This window comes from Grammomys surdaster, unplaced genomic scaffold (genome assembly GCF_004785775.1).
Source record: "Grammomys surdaster isolate TR1022 unplaced genomic scaffold, NIH_TR_1.0 931, whole genome shotgun sequence".
In the NCBI taxonomy this organism is placed as follows: Eukaryota; Metazoa; Chordata; class Mammalia; order Rodentia; family Muridae; genus Grammomys; species Grammomys surdaster.
Window position 1 is genome coordinate 72,174 of NW_021605350.1, and position 14,625 is coordinate 86,798.

The window sequence follows — 14,625 nt, forward strand, 5'->3', positions numbered from 1 at the left end:
AGGAAGGAAGGAAGGAAGGAAGGAAGGAAGGAAGGAAGGAAGGAAGGAAGGGACTTTGACCACACATATAAAAACTATAAAAACAATGAATATTTGATAAAGACAAAAGGTCAATCAACAAATTGTTACTAAAGACTGGATTTGAAAATGGAAACAGACATAGAGACATTGAAACAAATAACTGCAACACAGACTCAAGTCTTAAAGTAACTACAGCAAGCTTTTTGTGATCACAAACAAAAAAAGCAGTTGAAAAACAAGGTAAACTATAAGCCTGTGCACTACAGATTATGATTGACAATCTTAACTATGCAAATCTCTTTTCCATTTATAGAGAAAATGTAAGACAATGGTGGATAACAAAGATTCCACTAATTCTACTATTATCTTACGGTAAAGCAGTTATTCAATCTATAAAAATACCTAATTAAGAAATGGTAGATAAGAAGACCTACTCCTTCCTTCTGTTATAGAAGAGCCTTGATTGGTCCCAGGATCACATCAACTATCACAAAACCTCCTGCAATGCCAGCAACATGGGAACCAATGCTCTCTTCTAACTGCTACAGGCATTTACTCATGCACAGACCCACATTCCCAAACACAATTTAAAATAAAACTCTACATGATGCTAGCAAGATTGCTCCTTATAGCACGAAAGCTACTTACACCAAAGACTAATGACCTGAATTTGATTACTAATTCCCACATGGTGGAAGGACAGAATAAATTTCTTCAGTCGTCCTCTGGTCTGAACACACACACACACACAAATACACAAACACACATACCATAATAAATGTCTCTTGTTAAGTTTTTCAGTAATGTACTTTGCTTATTTTCCTTTTAACAATCATAACATTTTTTAAAGGAAACAGAACCTCCTAAGTCATAGGAAAGTCAAAGGTAGAATAGGTGGAGGGAATAGACAGAGATGTGGTCAGGGTGATAGAAGAAGTGAAAATATCAGAAAATAAGTACATGTTAATAAAAATATAAGTGATAAATAATAATTAAGAAGCAATAATGAAGGTCTAAATTTTGTTGGTATAAGATTAAATCATAAAGCATATAGGATAGAACACACATGCATATTTGTTTATAAAAGCTTGTTTCATTATTTGAGATCTTTTTCCAAACAAGCCTAGAGCTCTCTGTTGAGATGTCAGAGGGTAAGAGAGAACTGAGTTACTTAGCCTCAGTGAGCTGGAGCCCCAGGAGGATTTTGTTCAGTCCTGGAGCACTGTTATGCAAATTTGCTCAGCAGAGTGTGTGCTGCTGCTCAAAGGGCACCTGTTTCTGTTTCAACCACAGGGATTTGTTGTCAGCAGAAAATTTACTAGAGCATCATGTGTATATTGAAGGAGCCTGCAAGTCTCTTTTATTAAATCTTTTCCCTGTAGTTTTTCTGAGGTGTGATGTGGGGGACTGTAAAATAAATGTACAATGTAAAGATTGTAAGATATTTCAAGAACAACTTGATCTTTCAAAATTATACACACCCAGTGGTAATGTTTTCTAAGAGGGAATAAAAATGAAGGCTAAATGAAGAGAAGTAATATAAATAATTCCTAGAATAATTCATTATTTTATTTATTCTCTATATTTGGGGGATGTCTATATGTGTTCATATTCAGTTGTGAGGGCAACTTCCCTTGCCATGGCATGTGGATGGATATCAGAGGACAACCTTGGGTGTTTCTGTTGGCTTTGACCTTATTTGAGACAGGGTTCACTATTTTCATGAAAGGTGGCAGTGTCTTCGAGGGATTATCTTGTCTCTGTCTCTCACCTGCCATAGCATCACTCCAAGTACAGTCATATGTTGCTGCTGCATCTCGCTTTGTGTGGGTTCTTGGGGTCCAGGTCCTCACCTTTATGTGGGAAGCACATTATGCTTAGAGCCACTTCCAATGAATTTTTTAAATAAAAACACTGGAAGAATATTTTTCAGGTTGAACACAAGTAATACTTAAGTAGATATAGGACTTCAGAAATGAAAATAACTGTATAAAAGAGATATATCTAGGTGCATGTAAAAGACTGTTTTGTACATTTTTGTGTATTCAATATTATTAAGGCATGTTGTCCGCGAGTGATGAAAAGTTAATCAAAGAGATTAGTTGGAGTGTAAAGTCTATTTTGTCAAATATTAGAATGGCTACACCAGCTGGCTTCTTGGATCCATTTGCTTGGAATATATTTTCCCTTCTTTTACCTGAGGTAATGTCTATCCTTGATGTGAAGGAGTGAAGGTATAAAGGTCTGATTTTAGATTCAAAAGAAAGATGGATACAATTTTCAACCCAAATCTATTGACTGTGTCTTATTGGGAAATTGATGACATGGAAGTTGTATTATCAATAGTGTTTGTTGGTTCCTCTTACTTTGTTGTGGTAGTGTGGAAATGTTTGCCCCTACATTGATTTGATGACTGGAAATTATTTATTCATTTTAATATTCTGTAATGTTCTTTGATCCTTTCTTGCACTTTAATGTATTTGTCGTGGGGAGGTTCTTCTCTGGTCCAAATAGTCAATGTGTTCCATGTGCTTCTTGCACCTTGAGAGACACCTCCTTCTTAATATTTGGGAAATTTTTTCTATGATTTTGTTGAAAATATTTTCTATGCCTTTGGTCTGGATTTTGCCCCTTCTTCTATTGCAGTTCATCCATAGACTTTGTTTCTCTATGGAATCCCGAATCACTTGGATGTTTTGTGCCTAGGATTTTCTAGATTATACATCTTCTTTTTGTTTCTTGGTTATGGAGGGTGTTTTAGGTTTCTTGTTGGGATTCTTACATTTATTTTATTTTTTTAACTTTTGATTGATTCTTGTGAGTTTCATGTCAGGCACCCCAGTCCTGCTCATCTTTCATCTATAGGCTTATATTTTAAGAAGTCTATTTAATAAGGGATCTTTAATATTTCAACCCCGCTTACAATCGCCAATCAAATGTAGAAGAAGAAAATGGCTAACAGAACAAGGGAGATTTGGACCTGCTTAGAAGTAGTATCTTGGAGTAATTCCAGTCTTCATTGTCTGCAGTCCAGTCCTCTAGCAAAATACCAAACAGAAATCCACAGCAGCAGGTCAATCCAGAAGAAACCACGAGGCTCTGATGATCATTCACCAAAGCAACTAGAAGCAGTTGGAACACCATCCTAAGTTCTTTGGTACACATCTCTCTACTAAGTCATGACAAGTGAGGACTAGTATAAGTGAAGCCCAATGAAGACCAGCAGACAAATCAATGCCAGAGCATTGCCCACAGTCTGTTGTGTTATACTGTTTCCAAACATCACATGTCCTCTCAAACATCTGCTCCAGCAAAAACATCACATGCACTTTCACCAAACACCTTCCAGAAAACTTCACATAACACAAATGTGTCTTCAACAAAACAAGAAATTCTCACTTTGCCTGTCCCCTTATAACTGACCTTTGCCCTTGCAATTTCCCCAAAATAAAATATACAAAGAAGCAAACAACAACAAACAAAGCTTAGCAAGTATTTCATCACAGTAGCTGTCATATGTCACAGTGTGTCTCACAGCACATCTCTATCCGCATACCTTCACTTACAAATGTTCATTGCAAGAGACATTGGTCTGGTTCAAGATCTTTGGCTTCTGTGACACCATCAGTACTGAATCCTCTTCAGGACTTCTCTGGATTACATGTCACTTTCCTGTGTCATGGAGATCCTATAGCTTTGGATCAGCAAGAATGGCCTTTTTACAAATCCCAAATATTTGCAGATAATATAGATTTGGGGGTAGACAAATTCAGAGCCCTGGATCTGGGCCTGGGTGGTTTCTGAGCTAATCAGCTTGCCAGCTCTCCCTTACCAGGACCACTAGGGTTAACTCTTCAACAGTGCTCTAGCTAGGCCAAACAAGGCCACCATTTGCATAAGATACCAACAGATTTTTGGCTTTCATAGCATATGGACAAGAACGCTTACGCTCTAGTATGCTTCCAGAGCCAGATCCACTGTATTACCCTACTATGGTTTGGGCCCACTCTTCTAAGTGCTGCAGCCTGTGAGGGGGTAGGCCATCTCTTCTGTTTTCTCACACTCAGGGTTGATGTACCTCTTGCTTTTCTATCAGGATCAGCTTCACTCTATTGCCCAGGTAAGATGGAGGGCCCACTCTCTCAAGTGCTACAGTCAGTGAGGTGGTAGGGCTAGGTCTCCTGCTCTCATGACCTCATGGTCAGCTAACCAGCTACTGTAGGTGAAGGTCAAAACACTTCATACTCATTGGCCACCTCACACAAGATGAGTGGCCACTCTCCCACACTTTTTTCCTCAGGGCCTGGTTTTACTGGGGATTCAGACCATTGAAATTAGGAAATGTTAAGGTAAAGTGATTGTTCTTTCCTGTTATTTTTGTTATTATATGTGCAATTATGTTTGTGTTGCTATCTTCTTTTGAGATTGTTGAAGGAAGATTACTTTCTTGCTTTTTCTTGGGTATAGTTTCCTCCTTGTTTTGGAGTTTTCCATCTATTTTCTTTTGTAGAGCTGGATTTGTGGAAAATACTGTGTAAATTTGGTTTTGACATGGAATATCTTAATTTCTCCATCAATGGTGATTGAGATTTTTGCTGAGTATAGTAGTCTGGGATGGCATCTGTGTTCTCTTAGGATCTCTATGACATATGTCCAGGATCTTATGGCTTTTATAGTATCGGGTGAGAAGTCCTTTGAAATTCTGATAGGTCTACCTTTATATGTTACTTGATATTTTTCCCTTACTGCTTTCAATAGTCTTCCTTTGTTCTGTGCAATTGGTGTTTTAATTATTACGTAACAGGACGAATTTGTTTTCTAGACCAGTCTATTTGGAATTCTGTAGGCTTCTTGTATGTCCATGGGCATCTCTTTCTTTAGGTTAGGGAAGTTTTCTTCTATAATTTTGCTGAAGACATTTACTGATCCTTTAAGTTGGGAATCTTCACTCTCTTCTATACCTATTATTTTTAGGATTGGTCTTCTCATTATGTCCTCATTTTACTGAATGTTTTGGGTTAGAGTATTTTTGCATTTTACACTTTTTGACTGTTGTGTCAATGTTTATGATATCTTCTGCACCTGAGATTCTCTCTTCTATCTCTTGTATTCTGTTTGTGATGATTGCATCTATGACTTCTGATCTCTTTCCTAGGTTTTTTATCTCCAGGGATGTCTCTGTTTGTGGTTTCTTTATTGTTTCTATTTCCATTTTTAGATTCTGTATGATTTTGATCAATTCCTTCACCTATTTGGGTGTTTTCCTGTAATTCTTTAATGGATTTTTCTGTTTCCTCTTTAAGGGCTTCTACCTGTTTACCTGTGTTCTCCTGTATTTCTTTAAGGGAGTCATTTATGTCGTGCTTAAAGTCCTTCATCATCATCATTAAATGTGATTTTAAATCCAAATCTTGCTTTTTTGTTGTGATGGGAAATCCAGGATTTGCTATGGTGGGAAAACTGGGTTCTGATGATGCAAAGTAACCTTGGCTTCAGTTGCTTATGTTCTTATGCTTGCCTCTCACCATCTGGCTATCTCTACTACTACCTGCCCTTGATGTCTCTTACTAGACCCTGTCCCTCCTTCAATCCTGGTTGTGTCAGAACTTCTCAGAGTCCAGCTATCTCTGGGATCCTGTGATTCTGGGATCCTGGGATCCTGAGATCCTGAGATCCTGGGTGCCTGGGTGTGTTAGGGCACCAGAGTCAAGATTCTTCTGGGTGCTGTTGGACTTGGTGTGGAGCTAGTGCCCAAGGTCTGCTCATGGTACCAGCTCAGATGGGAAGGATCCCATACCACTGTCCAGGCAGAAGGTCCTTCATGCTTGGATGCCAGAAGTTCCAGTTACTCCTGGTGTTGGGGCAGATGTTGTGGCCTAATCACCTATGATGCTGGGTATGTTAGAGCACCTGGAAGTACATCTTCCTCTGGCTGTTGTGGATTGTATGTAGAGCTAATGCCCAAGGTCTTCTCAGTGCACTAGTTCAGACTGGAAGGAACCCACATCATTTACTAATGAAAAAAAATGCTATTACAGGCTTGCCTATATACCAGTCTTGTGAAGGCATTTAATCAATGTTCCCTACTCTCAGATGGCTCCATTGTGTATCAAGTTGGCATAAATTTAGGCAGTACACTTTTATTCAAGAAACCTGAAGGCCTTGCTAGAGTTGTCTAGAGAGGAAAAAACACGTGAGAGTTAGAATGTCATTGAGCTTCAATCCCAGAATATTTTTGTGTAGATATAGAAAACTGTTGAAGTATACTCCTTACCCTGATGACAGTGATAACTTGCAGCATTGTTGGCCTCTACAGGATTAATGGTGAGTGTGAAATCTGTCTAAGATGAACTACCACTGAACCTGACAGAAATACTAGACTCTATACTGGATGCTTCATAAATTAGGATTATGGAAGGCTGTCCCAGGTTCTGATGATACCACTGCATACTGTTATTGTACAGTGGGTCAGTGATGCTCTCACAGGACTTGCATAATATGGTGTCCATTTGTCCCAGAGATACAGTCAAGCAAGCAGAAGACTGGATCAGAAAAATGTCCCCAGTTGAGCCTGGAATGATAAATACACAAACACAACAGTCACAGGCATAATGAAGCCATCTCAGTGTGATGCATATGACACCTGTGGCAATAGTCACAGGCATCACTCTGAACTATTAGGAAATAAAACAAAAAATGTGATAGTTACAAAAAAATTTAAAATGCCATGATTCCAATGACCAAGATCTCAAAGAGATGGTAAACATACCTGGCTACTGTAGAAGTTCACAACATTTTGTTGCACTGCCTCTCCTTGTACTCAGCACCCATAGCAAGAGAGCAGGTAACCTCATCTCTGAGAACTGGCTCTACATCAGGTCACAGGCTATGAAGACGACTTGGGCATCCTGGGCCTTTGCCTAATGATTCAACATTAAACAGCTTCCTAAAGCTCATAATCAGAGGGACACCTTCTCCCATCACAGTGGTAGTTAGGGTTGGCAAAACCATACACAGAGTGGCTCAAACACATTCTAAGAGATTTTATGACTGCCCTGTTCAGTTTTTATCCCATTTTTATTCAAAATACTTTTCTATAATATATTTTGATAATTTTTCCCTTTCCCCCAACTCCTACCAGATTCTTTTCTCATTCCTATCCACCCAACTTCATATTCTCTCTCACTCTTTCTCTCTCTCTCAAAAACAATTTTTAAAACTGTAAGACAAATATAAGTGCTCTACAGTTACTCTATTGTAAAAAATTTGAGAGTTTTTGAAATACTTTCAAATCTAAACAATATCAGTTTTCAAGCAACAGTGAATTTCACATTGTGATCCTTAGCAAGAAGACAAGGCAACTGAATCTTATTCAGAGTTAAAGGATTTGGCTTCCTCTTGGGTTCAAGAAGAATTTACACTACTGAGTAGCCTCCACCCCACATCGATAAATGGCTGCAAGAGCTAAGATTATGAGAGGCATCAGCAGGAAACACAGATCATTGTGAATAGCCACAGTCATCTCTTACTCTAATCTAAAATCAATGCTAGACCAACAATATATTCTGAAGACAGAGCATTTATACCACTGGATCATATTCAGGATGGGATTATCTAGTATCTCAATCTCCATAGGCAAAAAAAAAAAAATGGATTAAAAGATTTCAGAGTTATATGTGGCCCCAGAAATAAGGGCAACAGATATCATATTTTCTCTCTGTTGTGGATCATAAATGTTTTATGTAAAGTTCATGTGGTTATTTATGTGTATGTATGTATCTCTGTATGTGTGCATGTGTATATTCTATACATGTGTGCATGTGTATATGTGTATGTGGTGTTTATTTGTGCATATATATATGTGTGTGTGTGTGTGTATGTTTAAGATATAGGAGACAGAATATGAGAGAGAGAGAAGGAGACTAGAAAAAAAATAAGAAGTTTGGGTAGAGAATGTAAAAGTATGTCTCTGTTTGTTCAGTTGTTAATCATGTACAGGCAGAGAGCTAAATGCTGCAGAAAGACTCTTGTTATTGCTATGGCCCATGACTGAGTTTTCTATTTTGTAAATATTCATTCTTCCTTACTTTCCTAAGGCAATATAAAACTGTATCTATAACAGAGATCTAAAAAACAATAGTCAGACAGGAAGTGGAAGGTGGAACTTTCAGGCAGAGAGAGGGATGCTGGAAGAAGAGATATGTAGTAAATTCAGCCAATGTACACAGCTGTGAACAGATAAACCAAAGCCTAGCACAAAGCTAGAGCTGGCCATGTAGAGAGAGTGCTAGGGACTAGTCAAGTTAGAGTAGCTTGGAGACTGCCCAACAAAAGGCCTAGGCTTCAAAATATTAAAAAGCCTCTGTATCAATATTTATGCTGATAGTGGATCAATGACAGTCCCACTATAACAAGAGGAAAGGTAAATGAAATGGGAAAAGTTAGTGGATGTCATCAAAATATATGGATATACTTGAAAGATGTTCTGTTATGAAATTGTGTACAAGGAGCACATATCAATAGAGAATTTTAAGAAGCAGCAACATTGAAGAAAAGACAAAGGCACTTGTCCCAAAGCCTAGTGACAGATATGAGACCCCAGAAGCCATTTGGCAAGAACAGAATCATCTCCTAGTTGTTTTCTGATCTCCACAAAAATGGGATTGCACATATTCATCTACAAATGTACACACACAAGGAGGGAGGGTGGGAGGGGGAGAGAAAGAGAGAGAAAGAGAGAGAAAGAGAGAGAAAGAGAGAGAAAGAGAAAGAGAGAGAAAGAGAGAGAAAGAGAGAGAAAGAGAGAGAAAGAGAGAGAAAGAGAGAGAGGCACATGTACATAAAGAAAAAAATTACATAAAAGGAATACAAAAAGAGTCAGAAAAGGGAAACTCAGAAAAAGATAGATACCATTAAGGAAGAATGAAAACCTTTCAGGAACTAGAAAATACATGAAAAAAATTTTTCTCTACATTCTTAACCAAAGCACAGTTTACAAACATCAGCACATCAGCTCATAGGGTCTTACATTAGATACCAGATTTACAGAACTATCAAAAGATTAATCCCTCATAGTCAATCAACAGAGTTGGTGGTAAATTGTTACAGAAGGGATAGAAAAATAATACAGTGTTTTTTTCCTGCATTTTGCTGTATAGAATTTTTATACCAAGAGACACAATGGGCATTGAACACATTATTGGGGGGGGGGCTCTGTAAACCTTTTTGTCAGTTTTTCAAGCATGCCATGTCTCAGGCAAAAGGAGGAAGTGTGCATGCCCAGGGCTGTGTGTGTACACAGCTGTTTAAACTCTAAAGGAAGTTTGTGTAAGAGGCTGAAGCACTGTGGGGGGATAAAGCTGCCATGACAGTGTTGACAGTAATAAACTGCCACGTCTTCAGCCTGCACACTGCTGATGGTCAGCATGAAATCTGTCCCAGATCCACTGCCTGTGAAACGATCAGGAACCCCAGATTCCCTAGTGGATGCAAAGTATATCAGCAGCTTAGGAGATTGCCCTGGTTTCTGCTGGTACCAGGCCAAGAGGTCCTTTTGGTTTCCACTGTAAAAAAGATTCTGGCTAGACTTGCAGCTCATAGAGACCTTCTCTCCTACTGACACAGCCAGGGAGGATGGAGACTGAGTCATCACAACGTCCCCACAGGTACCTGAAATAATGAGTACACAGTGAACATGCATACATACACAAACATAGATTATAATAACAGTTGAAGTTTGTCATTTAAATGTCCTTATAATGTCATAATATCAGAACATTATTATGCAAGAAATATTGCACACTGACACATATTGTATGTTTCTAATTACAAAGATGAAACTTTGAAAATATTTTAAAACTTTAAATTTCTTACCAGTTACCCAGAGCAACAGGAACATGAGAACCTGGGTCTGTAATTCCATCTTGCTCCCCTTGCCTGTCTGATGCAGTTCAGTCACAATGCAAAGGCCTGGTTTATAAATTCTGAGCAGCTGGGCTGGGCTGGACTGGGCTGGAGGAAACCATGCAAAGTAGACAGAAAATGAGAAACAAATTCCTAGACAGTGTGTGTGTGAGTGCCTGGGGTCAATCAACAGTCAAAATGCCATCAGAGAAAGCATAAAAATACACTAAATGTGATTGGCTATCCATCACCAACAGAAATCTAGTACAGGATCTAATAGGTTTGGGTTAAAATCCAAGACATATTTAAATCAGGTGACTTTTATTGAAACTTTAGCAGAGCTATCTCAGATTGATTATTCTAGAAAACATGATAAGATATGCTGAGAAAAATCACAAGAACACAAAAAAAAACAGAATAAGAAAAATGTTCTATAAAAGATAGTAATGAAGAGGAAGATGTGGGCAGAGGGCTGTGTGAGGCAGTGGGGTACCCAGTTGAGTCTGCTTCAAACCCCAGAGACCATAAAGGTACGGTAGGAGTTTGCCGTACTCTTGGGCCTCAAGGTGCCTCTCACTTAGCCTAAGCCCTCCACAGCCCCTCCTCCAGAGGGGTCTATGGCCATCAGTCAGGTAGGAACAGTGTCTCAGACTCTCCCACATATAGATGAGGTATCTCCAAACTCTTAGACCAAGCCAATAGGAGTTATCTGCTGCCAGTCCCTAATCAACCCCAAAACTGTATATAAGAACCTTATTCGGGAGAAGTAAAGGTATGAGAGAATCATCCCATTATCCAAGTTTCTGTTGCAAGAGCTGTAACATTTGGGAAGATATCTGCTCTCCTGAAGCACCTTCATAACCCTTCCAATGCTCCTTGCTAGCTAGCCAGCTTCTCACTGGCTCAGGCAGGACCCCGCTCACCCAGAGCGATAGGAGCAGCACCTGAGAACAACTGGGTGGCAATGTAGGTAGAGGCAGGCAGCAGTGGAGGCAGCAGAGGTGATTCCCTCTCCCTGCCCATACTCAATCCCCTTGGCCCAAACCCCCACACCAGGCCAGTCGGATATCTTCATGAGAAGCATTCTGGTACCAGAACCCAGAGGAAGGGAAAGAGGAAAGTCAAAAACAATTAAAGCTGAATTTGTTCATTGTCTCTCATCCTCAAATCAACTCTTATAGTAAGGACATAACAGTGCCTCAGACATTTGGGCCCCAACATCCAAGATTAACATGGGACAGAGTTGCAAGGAGAAGCCCAAATTAGCCCTGTGGAAATCCTGGGGAACACTAGCTTAAGACCAGGATCAAAGAAGATCTAATCTCAAGGTAAAGGCAAACCCAACAGAAACTAACCATGATGTTTCATACAACTTCAGGGAACTTTAAGAGGGTTCTAACTTTGGGGAAACGGCAGAGAATAAAACAAACCAGGTTTTTTCACCTCATCGTGCCTAGACACAAGCAATATCAAAAGGAATTATTCCACAAAGGCATATTCTAGAGAAGTCTAGAAATTAGCCGGATTAAAATTGACTAAATATGATCTTGCTCACACTTCAAAAATTCTCCAGAAGGGGGCACAGCCACCCTAAAGCAACTAATAAATTTACCAAAACCAGTAGACCACAACATCAGAGATCATTCACAACTAAAGTAAAAATATGTTTGAGTGTGAAGGAACATCAATAGCAACAGACATGAAATAATCATCAGGTTATTGAATTTAGGCTAGTGAATTATGAGAGTATAGATGAGATTAATCATAAATACAGTATTATGTGTAAAGTACAAGAAACAGAAAATTAAACGAAATATCATGACTAAGAGTGAGATTCATATCTGTATTCCAGAACTGGAGAGATAGAAACAAGATATCCAAAAGACTATAGCCAACCTTGGGTACTTAAGTTCTAGGCCACTCTAATCTATGCATGGAGACAAGATTTCCAGATGTATATCATTAATCAACTAACTACAAGATAGACCATGGTACCACAATCTCTGTTAGTTCATATGTGTATCATTACTGTTGTGTCTGGAAGACACAGTTTCCTTTCTGTTATCCATCCACTCAGACTTTCACAACCATTCCATCTCCTCTTCCTCAAAGATCCCTGAGCTCTCAGGGAAGAGCTTGATAAAGAATTTCCTTTTAAAACTGAGTGTTCCAAGGTCTCCCCTTCTCTGTACCTTGTCCACTTGTGAGTCTCTTTATTTTTTCCCATCCATTACAGGAAAAAGCATCTCTAATGATGACTAAGCAAGACACTGCAGAAATGTCACTAGGAGTCATTTAATTGCTGGATTCCTTTAGCAGAACAAAAGTATCTGGAAATGCTATACTGCATCTGAGGATACAAGACTTTTCCCTTGGTCCATGCCCTATCTGGTCTCAGGTTCTTGGCCACCAGAGTAATGTTAGATATGTGTTGAATCTCATGAGTGGGCCTTAAATCCATAAATTGAAGTTGCTTACTCCAACAATCATTCAAATCACAGGGTTTATACTACATTGGTAGATACCCCTCTGGTTCAATGCAGAGTATCTTTCACTACAAAGGACACTAGTCAGTAGGAGTAAAGCTTCTAGTTAGACATTGTTGGTATCAGGCTGGAACCCAGTGACATCACATCTAGGAGACCCCCACATTGTTGCCAAGGCAACTGCCATACACTCTGAGAATCCACCTGGCTACCTCACCTTTACCTGGGAAAGGCTATGTCACTGCCCATATTAAACAGGCAAAACTCTCTGACCTAGCTCTCTTTCTCCACCATCTTCTCCCATTTCTTTCCCCCCCCCACCTTTGTCCTATCTCCTGAATAACCCCCTCACCCTGGAACCATTTGGTCCGGTGTTGTCTGTTCTAAGCTGGGCGCCAAAGTCTAACACTGGTTCATTGTTGGGCCAAGACAGAATACTTCAAGTACTGTGACCAGCTGTGCAGCTCCTGCCAGCCACCAGCTGCTGTTACCGTGCAGGACCGAAGCCACATGGTTTGCTGCTGCAGCCACCAACCCTGCCACCCCCGCTGCTGCCACTGCTATGCCACGTGGACTCCTTCCGCTGCTACCTGCCATCACTGACCGTGTGAATTTCTACCACTGCTGCAGACCAACTCCATCTGCAGCCGAGTCTCACAAAACTTCCACCCGTGAGCTGTGCCACTGCAGCCCCCATGTGGTGCTCTGCCACATGGGCTGGACAGCCAGCCAGGCCTACACAGACCTCATGGTTCCACCTTTCATGACACCAGACTGCACAAGCCTGCAAACACACACCAGCGTATTAATTGATAATGAGCTTCCAATTGGCAGGGGGGACCCTGAACACCCAGAAAGGGCCTGGCTAGCCTTCCCTGGGCTGAGGGGTTGGTGTTTCACTGCCCTAGTCCATATGACTAGCCTCTAGCTGACATATGATTTAGGACATTGGGCATTGGGTGACTCCCTTCCTCGAAAGTAGTTCACAGCCCCCAAAGCTCTTACAGCAGCCGGAAATTCTGATACCAGGTTGAACTGCTTTCTGGCGATCTTCGGGAATTCATCACAGCTGAGGCCCCTAGATATTTTCGTGATGACCTGATATCTAGGCTGCTTGCCTGATTTCATTACCAACTTTTCTTTCAGGATGCCAATACAAATAGCTTAGTAACAGCCCACTGTCACCCATTGGGTACTACATTGTCTTCGACTGCACCCACAGACACTCCACTGGGTTGTCTCCTGAAAAACCTCAAATCTGTAAAATTATTGCTGATTTGAGGCCTTCCAAATTGATAACACCTCTGCAATAAGGTCTAGATTTGGTACCCTCTAGATAATGGTTTAAAGTGGCCACCTAATGGCACGCTAGACCAAATCATTTTAAAGGGTCTCCACACATACTGCCAGCAGTCTGGTAAATGGAAAGAGGTTCCCTACATCCAAGCATTTATCTACCTTTGTTTTAATCCTTCTATGTGTTCTGCCTGTTCCATACCCCAGGTTCTCTTAGCCATGAAACCTACTCTATCCCCATTAGATGACACCATGCCCTTAGATACAGCTGATGAACCTCCTCCCTTCCATTGCAGACCTGTTTCCATGCCACCAAAAGCCCAAACTGCTACCTTGGTTTCTTCTTCCCACCAGGATACCTCAGAGTCTACTAACTCGACCACTCCAGATCCCACCCCTCCTTCTGTGCCAGCTGCAGGCCATACTAATCACCCTGCATTGGCATCAACCTTTACCCCTCCTATCACGAGTTCTAAGGCCACAACCAAACCTACAATTCCTTCTCCTCCAGGGACACATAAACCAGCATCTGTCCTCCCTCTAAGGGAAGTGGCTGGGGTTGACAGCCTGGTCAGATTACATGTCCCTTTCTCACTAGTGAACTTTCTCAAATAGAGAGCAGACTGGGTTCCTAAACCTCTAATTCCTCTGTCTTTATTAAAGAGTTCCAGTACATCACTCAATCTAATAGCTTGACTTTCCATGATGTTCATATGATTCTCACTAACAATTTATGTACTGATGAACTCAGGTGAGTTTGAGAAGAGGCAAAAACACATGCAGATCAGATTCATCAAACAGATAGAACATATCCAATCAGATCTGAAGCAGTTCCTGACCAGGATCCTCCATGGAATTATAATTCCAGAGGTGGTGTCTTAGCCAGAGATAGATTTATAATATGTCTTTTGGCAGGCCT

The 14,625-nt window shown here is 40.4% G+C and overlaps 1 gene segment (V, D, J or C); it reads right to left on the reverse strand.

The window, feature by feature from the left end:
• Window positions 1-9,217: 9,217 nt before the first annotated feature.
• Window positions 9,218-9,958, reverse strand: LOC114634273. The segment is given in 2 exon segments: window positions 9,218-9,690; window positions 9,895-9,958. Coding segments are annotated over 2 exon segments (522 nt in total).
• Between the last annotated feature and the right edge of the window lie 4,667 nt (window positions 9,959-14,625).